The 18,309-nt window shown below is 39.2% G+C and overlaps 1 protein-coding gene across 1 annotated transcript; it reads left to right on the forward strand.

The window, feature by feature from the left end:
- The first annotated feature begins 915 nt into the window (after positions 1 to 915).
- pou4f3 (POU class 4 homeobox 3) lies at positions 916 to 3,908 on the forward strand. The gene is made up of 2 exons (XM_037748876.1): positions 916 to 1,918; positions 2,346 to 3,908. Exons 1-2 carry the CDS (start codon positions 1,733 to 1,735, stop codon positions 3,282 to 3,284), a joined length of 1,125 nt encoding a protein of 374 aa, XP_037604804.1. The 5' UTR covers positions 916 to 1,732; the 3' UTR covers positions 3,285 to 3,908.
- The last annotated feature ends 14,401 nt before the right edge of the window (positions 3,909 to 18,309 follow it).

The raw sequence follows: 18,309 nt of genomic DNA on the forward strand, positions 1-18,309 counted from the left end.
TAACTCTTTAAATGGAGCTGTTCTGCATAATGAGTACTTTTACTATTCGATCTCTAAGTACATTTTACTGATAATACTTCTGTACTTTTAATTAAACAGTACAAAGCTGTACATTTCAGCGACAGTATAATAATGTTAATTTTACAGTAACATAAAGGCAACCCTGCTGCCAGGTCTTCACTGTTATTTTACTGGGAAATTCTCAACAGTGTACTGATCAGTACAGAGAGTAAATGTACTTAGTTACACTATAGCCATGCAGGCTGCACACAGCTCCTATAAAGTTTGGCTCCTGCAGCCTGCAACAGGTTTGCATGGTGAGAAAAAGACCTGGGCTGTTTTTAATCTGTGTAATGAATAAGAACATGCCAGCGTTCGTAATGGATGCCTGCCACCGTGCAGCTAAATTATTCAGAGTCTGGGGAACCAGAGAGGAGGCCAGAGAGATCGGATGGACCCGCTGTGTCATCGGCCTGCCTCCGCCCGCCATGGCTCCTCTTTCGGCCTTCACATGGAGCGGAGAGCAGGCCAAGGCCCTCGGGTCAACTGGTCAGCAACCGGCAGGCATTTAAAACACAATGTGAAGCATGTAGCACCAAAACTTTCTATCAATTATTGGAGACTTTTAGGGTTTTTTACGCGTCATTGAATCTTTTTCAGCACCATGGAGAGCAACCTGGAGCAATTTGCACTATAGCCTCAGAGGCGCTGTCCATGGTGCTGAAATAAACTCAGCTGATTATGGCAGAGCATTTTGGCAAATTGTTCTTGGGCGCTAGCCACATAATCAGCTGTGCTGCTCATCCTAAAAAATGTATGATCCTTACAAGTTGGACATCATTGTGAAGGTAAATAAACAGGCTTTCCAACCATGTAAAATACAATGCCAATTAGCATTGTAACAACAGAGAAATAATCCACCAAACACAAATTTCCAAACTTTTTTTTCCAAGTTTAATTGGACCACTATAATGGATGAATCCGTGGGTTTATTTGTCACGCTTGATAGTATAATCTATAAAAAAAAAACATGCCAAAATGCCACTATAAAGATCTCATCAATACATTTTATTAGAATATTATTAGTGATTTTTATTATAGGGGTTTATTTGACGCTTGCGCACAGAGGCCAACATTTTGCTCAACTTGTAAGTTGAGCAGGTGGGAGGGATGGAGGAGGAGGAGGAGGAGGAGGGAGGCTGAAACTTTCTATCAATTATTGGAGACTTTTACGCGTTTTTACGCGTCATTGAATCTATATATATTAATCAGCACCATGGAGAGCTCTGGAGCTGGAGCAACCTGCACTAAGCCTCAGCGGTGCTGCGCTGTCCATGGTGCTGAAATCATTGGACTACTATATTGGATGAACCCATGGTTTGATTTGGCACGCTCAATAGTATTATCTATAGAAGAAAAACATGCCAAAATGCCACTATAAAGATCTCATCAATACATTTTATTAGAATATTATTAGTGATTTTTATTATAGGGGTTTATTTGACGCTTGCGCACAGAGGCCAACATTTTGCTCAACTTGTAAGTTGAGCAGGTGGGAGGGATGGAGGAGGAGGAGGAGGAGGGAGGCTGAAAGAAGAGGAGGAGGAGGGGGGGAGGAAGAGGGATGCCGGGAGGCGCCTGTCGATGTTAACAGCTCAGTAGTCTTGGTGAAGGAGAGCAGAGAGCAGAGGAGAGCTCTGCAGCTTGTCCTGCTCCCTCTCCCAGGCGTTTCATGGTCAGGGGGCCACACTGCTTGCGAGGTTTGGTTGCAGAAAGAAGAAGGAGGAAGATGATGACCATGAACATGAACAGCAAGCAGCATTTCTCCATGCACCCGGCTCTGCACGAGCCCAAGTATCCCGGCCTGCACTCTGCAGGCTCGGAGGGCATGCGCAGAGTCTGTCTGCCCCCCCCACAGGTACGTTCAGATCAGGGGGGGAGGAGGAGAGGGGGAGGATGATGGCTGGTGGAGTTTATACTGGGAGGAGAGGAGGAGAGGAGGGGGAATATATCACACTGGAAATGTCTGTAAAGTTGATTTGACAGGACTTTGTTCTATCCACCATATCTCTCTCTCTCTCTACTCTGTCTGCCCCCCCCCCCCTCTCTCTCTCTCTCCATCCCCTCCTCCTCCCTCTCTCTCATCCACATGTCTTTTCAAGCTCTTGCTTTTCATATTAATTTTTATGACCCTGCGCTTTGAGGAGGGTTTTCTCTCTCCTCTCCTCCTCTGCTCTGCTTGCATTTGGGAAAAAAAATGTTTTTTAGTATCCTGAGAGCTTTTTGCCTTGACACAATTCCCCACTGACTCCCAGTTATAATATAATGCGCACTCTTGCTTGCAGCTGCAGGGCAATCTATTCGTCGGAGGAGGCTTTGATGAGAGCCTGCTGGCACGGGCAGAGGCTCTGGCGGCTGCTGACAGCAGCAGCAGCATCGTCTCTCACGGCACCAAGAGTCACCCGTTCAAACCAGACGTCACTTACCATACCATGAGCAGTGTGCCCTGCACCTCAGCATCCTCTTCCTCTTCTTCATCCTCCTCCACCACCATCTCCTCCCACCATCACCACCACCACCACCTCGGACAGACCCTGGAGGCTGGAGACCTCCTGCTGGATCACCTCTCCAACAGCCTGCAGGCTGTGACCGGGATGGGTGCTCCGGAGCCTCACCACCAGCACCACCAGCACCACCAGCACCACCAGCACCTGCAGACCATGGGGCAGCTGCACCAGGCGATGGCCAGCATGCACCACCCTCACTCCTTGTCCGTGCATGGAGGCATGGCGTGCGTAAACGACGTGGAGTCGGATCCCAGAGAGCTGGAAGCGTTTGCAGAGAGGTTCAAGCAGAGGAGGATCAAACTGGGAGTGACCCAGGCGGACGTCGGGGGTGCGCTGGCTAACCTCAAGATCCCCGGTGTGGGATCCTTGAGCCAGAGCACCATCTGCAGGTTCGAGTCCCTCACCTTGTCGCACAACAACATGATCGCGCTGAAGCCGGTGCTGCAGGCCTGGCTGGAGGAGGCGGAGGCGGCGCACCGGGAGAAAAGCAGCAAACCGGATCTTTTCAACGGCAACGAGAGGAAAAGGAAGCGCACCTCCATCGCAGCGCCGGAGAAGCGCTCTTTGGAGGCGTACTTTGCCATCCAGCCGAGGCCATCCTCGGAGAAAATCGCGGCTATTGCTGAGAAACTGGACCTGAAAAAGAATGTGGTTCGAGTTTGGTTCTGCAACCAGAGGCAAAAACAGAAACGAATGAAATACTCTGCGGTGCACTGAGTGTTTCCTCACACACATCATGAATAAAATAGCCTACTACTACATTTTTGATCGAGTGATTAATAATAGTAGCCTAATTAACAGGGATTTATTATGAACCTCTCATCTTCTGGATTATATCTCCAAAAAAACTGACTTGTGTCACTCACTCTTTGGTGCACTTTTTTTTTTTTTTTTTTCCGATTTTGTTATAATAATGGACTCATCATAAATGATTGTTATTATAGGAGGGTGGTTTTTGGTGTTGTTGTTCATGTAGTCTTGCACACACTAAATATGAACTTTTTTTATGCCTCTGGTTCTGCAACCTGCAACCTCTGGTTCTGCAACCAGAGGCAAAAACAGAAACGAATGAAATACTCTGCGGTGCACTGAGTATATTTCACACACACATCATGAATAAAATAGCCTACTACTACATTTTTGATCGAGTGATTAATACTAGTAGCCTAACTAACAGGGATTTATTATCAACAAGCTCTTCTTCACCTCTCATTTTTGGATTATATCTCCAAAAAAAGACTCACTCTTCGTTGCACTTCTTTTTTTTTTTTTTTTTTTCGATTTTGTTATTAATAATGGACTCATCATAAATGATTGTTATTATAGGAGGGTGGTTTTTTGATGTTGTTGTTCATGTATCGTGCACACACTAAATATGAACTTCTTTTTGCCTCTGGTTCTGCAACCAGAGGCAAAAATAAGTTAATGTTTTCAAAAACAGAAACGAATGAAATACTGAGTATTATAGTGCACTGAGTATTTCACACACATCATGAATAAAATACTCAATTTTTTGATCGAGTGATTAATAATTGTAGCCTAACTTAACAGGGATTTATTATCAACAAGCTCTTCTTCACCTCTCATCTTTTGGATGATATCTCCAAAAAAGACTCACTCTTTGGTGCACCTTTTTTTTCTTCGATTTTTGTTATTAATAATGGACTCATAAATTACTGTTATTATAGGAGGGTGGTTTTTTGATGTTTGTATAATTGCACACACTAAATATGAACTTGTTTTTGCCTCTGGTTCTGCAACCAGAGGCAAAAACAGAAACGAATGAAATACTCTGCGGTGCACTGAGTGTTTCACACACATCATGAGTAAAATACTCAATTTTTGATCGAGTGATTAATAATAGTAGCCTAACTTAACAGGGATTTATTGTCAACAAGCTCTTCTTCACCTCTTTGGATTATATCTCCAAAAAAAGACTTGTGTCACTCACTCTTTGGTGCACTTTTTTTTCGATTTTTGTTATCAATAATGGACTCATCATAAATGATTGTTATTATAGGAGGGTGGTTTTTGATGTTGTTGTTCATGTATAATTGCACACACTAAATATGAACTTTCTGCAAAATCCACCCTGACAGTTAAAGTCACATTCAGGGATATTAACTCACTTTTTTTTTTTTTTTTTAAAAAAACATGAAATGGAGTTTATTTAGTGTTAAACTGATGCTGTATGGAGATTTTAAAAGATGATGATAATGAATTTTTTTTTTGTAATGTTGGTTGAGTTTATCCTCCACATCACTGCCTCACAGGAGCAGAAAACACCATCATAATCTTGAACTGTGTTCTCACTCATTTTTTTAAAAAATCTATGAAATTCAGACTATAGTTCAAGATGAGGAGGTTCAAAAAGTCACCTTTTCAAAAACCACTATTTTTTTTTTTTTTGCAAACGAATCTGCTCTCTTCCTGAACTGTTTGATGGTCTTTTACGCACAAATATGAATAATTACAGTCATGTAATTTCACAACGTATGACACACTGAGACTGTTTATTCTTGAATTATTTAGAAATGAAAATGACACATGGACACAGGAAATGTTGGCTGCTGCTATATTTTAGTATTTTGATGTGAACATGTTTTTGGAGCATTACAGGTTGAGCTATATATTTAATATGTAGCCCAGATATATAAATATATACAGTATCACCTAATTTAAGTATTTATTTTTCCTCACTTTTGATTTTCACTTGAAAAAAAATGTGTGAAGTTTAAACTTAATAAATTATTGGTTATTTTCTAAAAAAAAAAGGAAATAAAAAAAAAATCTGAGGCAACGATTTTATTTTTTGTGCTTTATTATGTCGTATTATTTTAATTCTAAAGGCCTATAAATTGTTTAATGGAATTTAAAAAAGCATTTTCTTTATGATCTGTCTAACTTTCCTATCCAAACATGCTGAGCCACACCAGCAGGCGATACAATCTTTGTTTGTTTTATAGGAACTGTTTTATTTATGACTCCCCAAACCTCTGCTGGGATTAAATATGTATTGTCGTACATGATATAAGCGCCACGGAAAAATAAAAGGGCCTCCAGTTTCAAAGTAATGTTCACACCGAGGAGCGAAGAACACGCTGCTAATGGATCCTCTTCTCTTCTCTCCTCTTCTCTCCTCTCCATTTCTCTTCTCTCCCCTCCTCTCTATCCTCTCTCCTCTCTCCTCTCCTCTCCTCTCCTCAGCTCTCCTCTTTTCTCCTCTTCTCTTCTCTTCTCCTCTTCTCTTCCTCTCTTCTCTTCTCTCCTCTCCTCTCCTCAGCTCTCCTCTTTTCTCCTCTTCTCTTCTCTCCTCTCCTCTCTTCTCTCCTCTCCCATCTCTCCTCTCAAACTCCTCTCCTCTCCTCTCCTCTCCACTCCACTCCTCTATCCTCTCTCCTCTCCTCTCCTCAGCTCTCCTCTTTTCTCCTCTTCTCTTCTCTTCTCTTCTCCTCTTCTCTTCCTCTCGTCTCTCCTCTCCTCTCCTCTCCTCTCTTCTCTCCTCTCCCATCTCTCCTCTCAAACTCCTCTCCTCTCCTCTCCTCAGCTCTCCTCTTTTCTTTTGTCCTCTTCTCTTCTCTTCTCTCCTATTTTCTCCTCTCCTCTCCACTCCACTCCTTTCCTCTCCTCCTCTCCTCTATCCTCTCTCCTCTCTCCTCTCTTTTCCTCAGCTCTCCTCTCTTTTCTCCTCTCCTCTCCTCTCCTCTCCTCTCCTCTCCTCTCCTCTCCTCTCCTCTATCCTCTCTCCTCTCTCCTCTCTTTTCTCCTCTCCTCTCCTCTCCTCTCCTCTCCTCCTCTCCTCTATCCTCTCTCCTCTCTTTTCCTCAGCTCTCCTCTCTTTTCTCCTCTCCTCTCCTCTCCTCTCCTCTCCTCTCCTCTCCTCTATCCTCTCTCCTCTCTCCTCTCTTTTCTCCTCTCCTCTCCTCTCCTCTCCTCTCCTCCTCTCCTCTATCCTCTCTCCTCTCTTTTCCTCAGCTCTCCTCTCTTTTCTCCTCTCCTCTCCTCTCCTCTCCTCTCCTCTCCTCTCCTCTCCTCTATCCTCTCTCCTCTCTCCTCTCTTTTCTCCTCTCCTCTCCTCTCCTCTCCTCTCCTCTCCTCTCCTCTCCTCTATCCTCTCTCCTCTCTCCTCTCTTTTCTCCTCTCCTCTCCTCTCCTCTCCTCTCCTCCTCTCCTCTATCCTCTCTCCTCTCCTCTCCTCAGCTCTCCTCTTCTCTTCTCTTCTCCTCTTCCCTCCTCCTCTGATTAGTGCTCTTTTAATTATAGATGCCCTCGTGTCACAGGGTTATGTCGCGCACGGGGGTTTGAAATTATTAAGTAATGACGATGCAATATTAATTATATATTGGTATAAAACGCAGTAATGTGGAGGAGTTGGGAGTAGAAGAAGTCTGACTGGGAACTCTAGGGAGAGACGAGCTGGACACACAACAACAGGTTGACTGAAGACAAGAGGGACATTTAAGTAGATTTGTTTTTTTACTCGTTTAACTAAGTAAGTATTTTTTCCACTTTATTATGCTTATTTCATTTGTACTATTTTTTTTACTTAAAAAGAGGATAGGGGCATACTTTCACTAGGCTCTGTTTTATTATCTATATAATTATATATCATTATAATGTAACATAGACCAGCAATGCTATTATTTTTATTATTATTATAATTATAAGTAGTATTATTGGGGTTCAAATTAAGTAATACTCTGGATTGTATTTAATGGATTTCATGTGTTTTAGTCAATAAAACTCGTTTGACTAAGTAAGTATTTTTACCCTTTATTATGCTTTTTTATTATTTTATTTGTACTATTTTTTTTTTTTTTTTACTTAAAAAGAGGATGCTATTATTATCATTATTATTATTATTACTATTATCATTACAAGTATTATTATTGAGGTTAAAATTAAGTAGTACTCTGCATTGTATTTAATTTCATGTATTTTAGTCAATCTCTTTATTCATATTGAGCATAATCCCAGATTTTTTCTATTCGTATCCGGTCACAACAATGGCCACTTTCTCTTAATATTAACCAAACATTTTTAATAATTAAAAAAATAATAATAAAAAAAACAGGCCTTATAATAAAGATCTTGCACCGGAATCCAACATGACCTACGGGTTGTGTAGATTTTCCCCCAGTGAGACTGTTTCAGCCAGAGGATCAATATACTGCGCAATTACGCGGAAACGTTTGTGGCTCTTATATTAATATTCTCTTTGATGCTGAGAGTTGATTAATTTATGGTGTTGAATATGTTTTTTTTAAAAAAAAAAAAAAAAAAAAAAAGGCAGGATCAAATGCAAATGTTAATCGTTGTCATCATTAATATACCTCTTTCTTAACTGTGTCACATATTTATTTGGACACATTTTTCCTCATTATTAAAAAAAATAGAATCAAACCCTCTAAGAATGAGAGTGATTATAGGCCTTAAACACATCTTGGTGTGTTTTCTGATTTAAATGTAAAGGTTAAAACAAGGAGCGTCGCCGTGTGAATAATTGATCTTTGTAATACCCGTATTGATATCATAACGCGCCTCTCTGTGCGGTAAGTTGAGCTGAAGGCTTGTGAGCCTTATAGCAGCATGTGGCGACTGACTCAGGGCACGTGAATTATTCAGCAAGCAGCTCAAAGGTATATTGCATTTTTCTCTTGCAATAAAAATGGAAGTGTGTTGGCTCCAATTTGTACATTAATATGAATAGAAAGCTTTATTGTCATTGTATTAAATGCAACGAGATTCACATGTTGCCACTTCTGGTCAGTGCTTTAAAACAAATACTTGACTAAACGAGGCAGATAAAACATATAACAGGTATAAAACACACACACACACACAGTTATAAAGCAAATAAAACAGGTAAAGTAGGTGTAATAAATAAATACAAACAGAAGTGTTACACTAGAAGTATAAAATATAAAAATAGATGTAATGTAAACAGAGGTAATTGCACTTGTAAAACAGGTAGAGTAGATGTAATAAATAAATAAATGTAAACAAGGGAAGTTGCACTTTAGGTGTATATTGCATCAACGATATTGCACAGACAAATGTATGAAAATTCGTTTTAAATCAAACCCTTATTGCAAGTTGATTTAACAACAACTATATGAATAAGCAGAATTAAAGAGCCGAGTTAAGACTGGTGTTTGAGACACAGAGAGGGGGATTGTAAAGAGAGATAGACAAAGACAAAACGAGAGAGAGCTTGAGAGAAAGAGAGAGAGATGGAGACAGTGTGTTTGCTTGAGAGGGTTTTCATGCAGGGAAGACCTTTTTTGACAGAATGAGGATGAAAGCTGTGTTTAATTGCTGAAGGATTGTATGCACATACACACTCCCTTTAACACACACATACACATGCAGGGTGGCTGTCATTCTTGGGAGCAGAGTGAGGGAATGCAAAGACAGAGCCGAGACACCCAAAACTCAATAATTCATCCAATGCCAGTAGCAACAAATGAGAATGTGACCAGACAGCTACCTCTGTGCTCTCTATTAGTCACCTCCTATTATCATCAGAAGACAAAAACCAGCTGGGGACCCAAACTACTGCTGAAGTCTATACACGCATATACCTGTGTGTGTGCAGCACAAGCACACACATACACACACACACACATGGTGAGATAGTGTTACTCTCTGGAAACTTGAGGCCAGGGTGATGGATGTCTTCTATAGCAGGAGGTGCTGTCCATCTGTAGCTCCTGTTCCCTTTTTACCTTCTATACACTTAGAACAGAATGCTTATGTAATTATAGATAGGTATTTTAATTTGATGCTACTTCATATTTCTGCTGTCACTCTGCAGTTTAACATTTTAAAAACAGTCTATAAAATCAGCTCCACCTTGCTGCTGCTCGCCTCACACTTAATGCATCAGCAATGATTATCCAATGGTATGATATAATATAACTCTGAGAGGTCATTTTGCCTGCAATGTCTGTACTTTTATACTTTTTAGTGCAAATTTTGCTGATAATACTTAAGTAAAAAAAAATACTTTTTACGTACAGGTTTGAAGACAGGACTTTTTTTTTAATATATATATATTTTGGTATTACTAGGATCTGAATACTTCTTCCACCAGTATATATGACGCAACAAGCAAATAGGAGCAGATTGAAGGTGTCCCATATTGGTGAAATAATTAGTCAATTCTGAGGTTTTCCTGCTTTAATCTGTTATTATTATTGTAAATAAATGGAATATTTGGACTGTTTAAGACATCACTTTGGTATATGTAGGATGGGCCTGTGTGATTTCACAACCTAAATCAATTAACTGAATACATAAGCAACATATAATGGTATGAAAATGGAATAATGAAAATAGTGCCACAACTAAAATTAAATTGCGTATAGAGTATTTTACATAATTATAATAATTGTGTGACTTTTCCTCTCTCTGCATTCTGAGCTCCTACTAAGTTAATTTGATGCAACATTTTTTGCCTTTTTTTATCTTTTTTTTTAGCCTTTATTTTGGCATTTTTATCCAATTAACCATCAATGATTTATGAGTTAAATGAAATAGCAACACTCTTCACACAAGGTCATTAATCTGGAATTGCAGTGAGCATCAGCATCTGCAGAGAGACCAGTGAACTTCTGTGATGGAGACACATTTAGAGTCTCATGGTCTGTGTGTGAGGTCAAGCTGTCTGCTAACTAACACACCATGCATTATGCAGAGACTGTTGAGATGTACACACACCCACTCACACACACACACACGACAAGATGTGAGCACACAGAGAGAGAGACTTCTTCTAGCCATGATAAGGAATGAGAGAGACAATTATGTGATCTATATTTCAGCGTTTTACTCCTGTCTTTTCTTCACTGTTGAAGTGTATATTTCTGTTCCAATTCCAAAAATACAAAATAAGAGCACGGGATTGAAAGGGACAAAGGAGGAGGAGGCGCAGGGCACTATATTAGAGACACTCACAGAAACTCACTTATAGGTACTTGCTTAATTCATTCAACGGGGCCTGAAGAACAGTATTATACACCCCATTCATTATTCAAGTCCTCTCCATTATCAAAGTGCCCAGAGAAATAAGATTAACCCAGCCAGAAATAACTCACTGTGGCGTGATTTCTTTTTTTTTTCTACAAAGCACTTAGCTGGTCGGGGGTGCAGGTCTGCACACAAACTCAGATTAGAGTATGTGAACATATAAACACCATACAGTCTGCTGAACATAATAATCCTCTCCAAGAAAATGTGTAGAGTAGAGTAGAGATGGAGGAAATGGGGGGGGGCGAAGGGAAGAGGAGTGAATTGTTAGAGGGAGGCACAAGTTGAAGAACAGAAGAGGGATGGAGAGTGATCACAGCCAGGAAGAGAAGAGGAAAGAAAAAGATAAAGAAAAAACAAGGGACACACAATAGACACAGTAAGGGAGGGTAAAATAGGAAGGCATGAAACAAGGTAGGAAGGAAAACCGAAGAAATGGATGGAAGGAGGAAGATGGGTAAAACAAAAAGGGAAGCCAGAGAGAAATGACATGTGAATATAAAAAGGGATGGAGAGAAGAAAAGCAAGAAAGAAAGAAAAAGACTGAATCCCTAAGAGTCGACATGTCTGTCATCCTGACTGTCTGGATTTAGCTCTCTTCATTTCCAAGTTGATCATTGTCAAGGTGAGTGCGTCCCTACCGGCCAGAACACTCTGACACTAAACTTCTGTGACAGCAGGAGCACCCAGAGGACCCACAGCCAATGAAGAGGAGAGGAGGTACGAGGAGGCTATATACGCCCTCCTGACGAGGAGACATCATCATCCAATCCAAAGTCCACGTCCATTTCCACAGCTTGTTAATTAGCTCTTCACTCAAACTGTTTTTTATGTTCATTTTGAAATTTGTGCACAAGAGAAATAGAAGAGAAATATAATATAAATCCCAGATATTGCAGTTTTACATTTGGCCACAAACATGTAACAAAAGAGAGATAATCCCCCTTTTTAAAAAATAAACATGCTGAGAGCTTCTTCTTCTTCTTCTTCTTCTTCTTCTTCTTCTTCTTTTTGTTTCATTTACAAAGAAGTAGATATACCACATTGGTGTATTGCTGCCACCCACTGTTAAATGTCTGCTCCACCAGAAAGCCCAGAAAATATATGAAAAATGAAAAAAAATGGTGGAAGATGAGAACAAATTATTTCATATAACTAAAAGTAATACAATATTAGGTGAGAAGAACCTATAAAATGTGTGTTACAGAAGATTTACATCTTGCTATAGGTCCTTTTTAGATTATTAAAAGTACAGTAGGCTGTGGAAACATACAGTACATTCTGTATTTTGTTTACCAATATGGCAACTTGTAAAAAAATCTGCAGACACATATAACCTCAAAATCATGCATCAATGTCATAAATCATGTTCTTATTAAATTGGTCCTGTAGTCATTATTCAAACTGCTTTTGGTTTTTGTGCTGCAAAAACTTGGAACGATTTACAAAACACATTCAAATTAAACACAATATTACCTATAAGTGATGTTAAATCCATGATTACAAACTAGTCCGCTCTTGAACGTAACTGTTTTTTAACATTGTTCTATTGTTGTCTGGCTGATTGCTTCTTGTAATTGGTTAATTATGTTTTGTGTATTTATTTTGTTTTTATTGTACTCTCAATCATCGTTGAAAATGAGGGCATGCCCTCAATGATTCCTGGAGATTTAATTTAATAAAGGTTGAGTGAATGAATGAAAAAAAACAAGATGAATAATCAATACTTTATGAATAATAATCCAGTTGCTTATAAAGTATAAACGTCAGAGTTTGCCAGAAAATATCAGGTAAAATGGTTAAAAAAATGCTTTAAAGGTCACATATTGTAAAGAGTGACATTTTCACGGCTTTTATATTATAAAGCAGGTTTAAGTTCTATATAAATACTGTGAAAGTATCGAAACGCTTAATCCACAGAGAAATACACACAGCCCCGTATTCAGAAACTGAGCTTTTGAAACAAGCCGTCAGGATTTCTGTCCATTTGTGATGTCACAAATCTACAATATTTAGACCATTTCAAAGTTTTAAATGTAAACATTCTAAATGGGTCCCAGTTTATTTCCTGTTGCAGTGTATGTGAATGACATCAGCTGACAGGAAGTAAACATGGACCCAAGCTGTTGTCTATGGCAACGCCATTCTGTTGCAATTCCTTTGAAATGCACTAAAACAGAGCGTTTCAGACAGAGAGGGTAAATACAGGTATATTCAAGCAGACAGTACGAGGAAAATAAAGGTTTTTTTAAACATTAAAGTATGTAAACATGTTCTAGTAGAAACCCAAAATACAAGTATGACCCTGAAAATGAGCATGATATGTCTCCTTTAAGAAAATCATACTATTGGATGTAATCATATCTTTTGATAGTATTGTGTACATTATGTATTTCTGATAGCCTTGAGGGGGAAAAACATGTAAACAAAGAAGTGAAAAGCAGCTCAGTGCTGACATGCTCCGCCACTTCAGACCCCGTATACAGACTACAGAGGGCACATGGGGGGAAAAAAACAATGGCAGCGCCACTGTCAATGAGCTCCCTTCCCTTCCCTTCTCTCTCTCTCTCTCTCTCTCCCTCCACGGGGCAAAGCCCTTTTGAAGACAGACATGAAAACCAAGCCAGGCCACAGTGGGGCCCCTGAAGGAGGTCCCCTAGCAGATGCAGCCACCCGCCCTCCCCCCTGTCTGCTCCCACTGGCCCCAGGCCCTGAAGACAGCCCCGAGGCTAACCGACCAGGAAACACAATAAAGCAGCAGCAGAGGCAGCCGGTTGCTGAGCGCATATGTCTGATGTGCGTGTACAGATCAAGAGAGAAGAACGTAAACGTAACGATATTTATCAAGCCACTCTAAATACAAGTAATGATCACGATCAGCTTGGCCTTTGACCCACCAAAAGAGATCCATGTCTACATGATGCTGGTCGATGAGCATCAGATTAGAACATGGAGACATGTGACGCAGTGAGTATCCTTCAGTTGACAGCATATACTAGATCCCATCAGATCAGGTAAGAACAAAGATGGTGTGATATGGTTGAAGAGCGGGTCAGGTTATATTGCCTTGGGATGATTCAAGCTCATTTGCATACTTTTCAAACATTCCCACATGGGGTTTGGATTGGTAGCCATGATAACAGGTCTAAACAAATCTATCCTTTAATGAAGCCACAGGATACCAACACAGACTCCTTTAAATTACTTAAAGAACCAGAATTTAACATTTATTTAGGGGGATCTATTCGCAGAAATGGAATATAATATTAATAAGTATGTTAATATTCCCAATACTTTCCCTCCCATGCTTTTCTTGAAGGATTTCAAAGGACAAATAAACTCTCAGATCAGTCCAATCCAACATTGTGTGTAATGAGAAGATAAACCTCTACGTGCCCACCACACTGCATGGTCATTTTCTTGTAGTAGACCAGATACTGATTAACTGTGGTGGAAGAATATCCTTTACTTAAAGGACCAGTGTGTAGCATTTAGGGTGATCTATTGGCAGAAATGGAATATAATAATAACTATGTTTTCTTTAGTGTATAATAATTACCTGAAAATAAGAATCGCTGTGTTTTCGTTACCTTAGAATGAGCCGTTTATCTCTACATAAGAAGCAGGGTCCTCTTCACGGAGTCCGCCATGTAGCTCCGCCATGTTTCTACAGTAGCCCAGAACGGACAAACCAAACACCTATTAAATAATTGTTATCGTGAATTATTTTGGCCAAGATAGTTGTGCAGTGAAAATATGATTTTTCTGATCATTTTCATTTCAACAGTAGGCCTATATAGATTTGTTATTAGCTTCATCTCTATACCGGCTACAACATTAAATGCTGCTAACATGTCAACGCATAAGTAATAACAATGAAATTATATAACAATAACAACATTGCACTGACAGAGGCAATTCTGCTGCATAACGAGTAGTTTTACCTTTAATAATTAAACACATTTTGCTGATAATACTTTTGTTCTTTTACTTAAAGATTATGAATGCAGGACTTTTACTTGTAATGATGTATTTTTATATAATTTACTTTTACTTAAAGGTGCAGTTTGTAGGATAGTGAGGTTGCAGATTGCAACCAACTGAAACTTCTCCCGTGTGCCATCAAAGAATAACAGTGGCCGACGCAAAAATGGGAAAACGCGAATGGCCCTATCTAAAGCCGGTGTTTGGTTTGTCCATTCTGGGCTACTGTAGAAACATGGTGGCCGGCTCCGTGAAGATGACCCGCTCCCTATGTAGATATAAGTGGCTCATTCTAAGGCAACAAAAATACGATTCATATTTTCAGGGTGATTATTATACACTAAAGAAAACATACTTATTATTACATTCCATTTCTGCCAATAGATCCCCCTAAATGCTACACACTGGTCCTTTAAGTAAAGGATATTCTTCAACCACAGTTAATCAGTCTCTTGTCTACTACAAGAAAAATGACCATGCAGTGTGGTGGGCACGTAGAGCTTTATCTTCTCATTACACAATGTTGGATTGGACTGATCTGAGAGTTTATTTGTCCTTTAAAGTCCTTCAAGAAAAGCATGGGAGGGGAAAGTATTGGGAATATTCCAACAGTTCTATAAAAAGCGCTGTTGAAAAGGAGAGTGATTCTCTTTATTTAGTAATGAGGGAGCCACGGTTCAGTAGCGTACATACACACAGCCGAGCGCCACACAGAGATCCAACCACCACCAGGAGCAAAGCCTCCCCATAGCTCTCACATTGCATCAAGTCACTGAGTGACGGGTACATTGTCCAAGGCAAGGGGGGAAAGAGTGGTGAAAAATGTTTCTCCCAGAGAGCTCCTCAGTCAGTCAGGCAACCGGCTCACCACAGCCAAGGCGGAGAGAGCGCCTACACAAATGTATTTCTGGGGACGCACAGATTGGTTGAGTGCACTCCACGAAAACAGGGTTCTCCAGAAGTTCTTTGGGGGCTAAATGATTTACAGAATCATTCATATTTGAGCAAATCGTTTGAACTTCTAAACGTTTCTGCATTGCTATTTCTGCACACACATAAATAACATAATACTGTTATTGTGTGCATGGTTCCCCCTGGTCCTATTGAAAACTAAATGATCACAATTTCAAGTGTCATTTGACCTTCTTGTTTTTTATTTCTGTGTTGATTTTTTATAATCATCTTGGCATAATACATTTTGAATTCAATTAAGTATGAGAATGAGGTAAATTTTCAACTTTGATCAAGTCAATTTTAAGCCCCAATAAATATTTGATGACTCCAGCTACTCAAATGTGAGGATTTGCTGCTTTTCTTTGTCTTACGTTAAATTGTCTTTGTTTTTTTTAGACTGTTGATTGGACAACACAAGACGTTTTTAACACAGAACACAGGTGAACAGACTTCATTTGATGCCACTAATAGCCGAATTAACCCACCAGGGGGCCCCCTGATCCCCCTTTTCCTCCCACTCTCTGTGCTATATAGGTGTGTGGTTGGACCCAGTGGCTTTCAAGTGCCCACATGGCAGCCTCAATTTATTTTCCCTGGATCCCCAGATACAAAACTACAGTAGTTTTAACCTGAAACACTACCTGGCAACAGGTAGGACATAAGTAAAGAAAGACAAAAAGATGGAGGGAGCTGAAGCTGAACAATCCCTATCAATCCACCAGACCTTTTTTTTTTTTAATCTTATTTACATCATTTCATATGCAACAAAGAATTCATGGCCTCCGATACAAAGGGTATTAAACTTAAAAGAAAAAAAAATGTGACAAATAAGACTTTAATACAACAGTGCCTGTGCAAGACATGCCCATTATTGCTGCTTGGCACTCATACAAACAATTTTACTACTGCACTTCCTCCTTAAAGGTGTGGTGGTAATATTATAGTTAGTATGGCAAAAACTCACACAATTTGTGTTGCAGTGGCAGAGTGGCGCTGTTCCATCCAGTAGGCTATCCGCTAGTGCTTGTTGACTCCAGGGAAGTGCAGAAAAGTGCAGAAAAGTTCAGTAAATCCAGCAGCAAAAGGGCATTGAGGTCAATGAGCCCAAAGGAACGCTGAGGATGACATGCTCGACTTCGCAGAAAAGCCCCGCATGTCGCTTATTGTCTATTAAAAGTTTATTAATATTGAATTAATTTCATGTGTCCAAGTATGCCCTTTTTCAAAGCATCTATTTTTGCCTTGTCATTGCAGGGTAAACACAGGTGTAATTAATGACGTTAATTACGGCCCTGTTCCATTTAGGTGTGTCGGGGCCCTGGTATTGTGAATGCTGGCTCACTAGGAAAGGCTGCGACACTAAACAGAATGGGACCATAATTAATTTTTTATCATTTACACCTGTGTGTTTACTCTGCTATGGTATGTCAAAACACTGATGATTTGATTTCAGGTTCCTGGTATTGTGTATATGCTGATTTACCATCACTCTCACTGAGACACTTGAATACAACATGAGCCGTCCTTATTCATCCTGTTATTAGCAACACCTGTGCTTTTTTTCTACTATGACAAGTCAAAATAGCTGCTGTGAGAAAAGCCTATAGCACTAACACTGCAAGTCCTCGGGTCCCTAGTCTGCAGAGTGTGGAAAATAAACTAGTCGTTTTGTATTGCTGTCCAAGGCAAGTGGTAAAAGAAGTTATCTCTTAGTTCAGCAAACAAAATAAATAAATAGAATATTTCAATGTATGGTTCCCCACTATAGTGGTATGTCAAATACAATGACACTTATTTTTAACCACAATAATAATAATAATTGCATTGTTGGCCTATGTTAAATGGTTAATAAAACAGAAGTACCCTTGTTAAATTGTACCACTATCCTCTTCATATAGAAGGAGGAAATTATCAAACAATCAGATGGATTAGATTTTTAAATTTTTTTAATTCTGCAATGTTTTCTATAAACTGATTACAAACATAATCTATCTTAATATCAAAAAATATGTAGTTACATTTGAGATACAAGGTTAATATGAGGTCAATGCTACAAATATGATATATTTAAAGAAATGAAAAGTGAATACATAGAAAAATAAGTAAATTATCTGCACACAAATTTTTTTAACTATTTGGGACTAAAGGTTAATCTATAGTTCAGCTGCATGCATAATCAACAGTTTTAATGTGATTCAACACATTTAAATACCGTTTTTATATGTCGTAAAAGAGGTCAAAGGTGTGGTAAGTCAAGTAAGTGTTATGTATGAGTGTGACTGAATGAGAAAAGATGTCGAAAGTACAGAATCATCAAATATCAATGCAATAAATAAAAATAAACATGATGAAAAGTAAATGTAAATCTCTGTAAATGCTTATTAACACACAGCGAAAAAAGCAATTCCATACACACTCAACTCATGGGCAATAGGATTTATTTCAATGATGTATAATATGATAACAATAAATATGTCATTCGAAGAGCCATAATTTATTAACTTATGTTAAATACAATGAAAAAATAAAGAGATGGTGTATTTGATAATGCTCAGATCTGGGTCCGTTTATAAGAAAACATCTGTTAAATGACTATTTATTACATTGGGTTGTAGTTTACTGTTGTGTTTTCTTGAACTGTGCTGGCTGAGCGTCGTGCTGACATAAATTTGCTTGGATATAACTCAATATCAGTCAATGGTTTTAATTGTACTGCATATAGTTGCTTCCAAATAAAAACAGTAACAAAAGGAAAACTATTTCAGTAACGACT

Source organism: Sebastes umbrosus, chromosome 17 (genome assembly GCF_015220745.1).
Source record: "Sebastes umbrosus isolate fSebUmb1 chromosome 17, fSebUmb1.pri, whole genome shotgun sequence".
Classification (NCBI taxonomy): Eukaryota; Metazoa; Chordata; class Actinopteri; order Perciformes; family Sebastidae; genus Sebastes; species Sebastes umbrosus.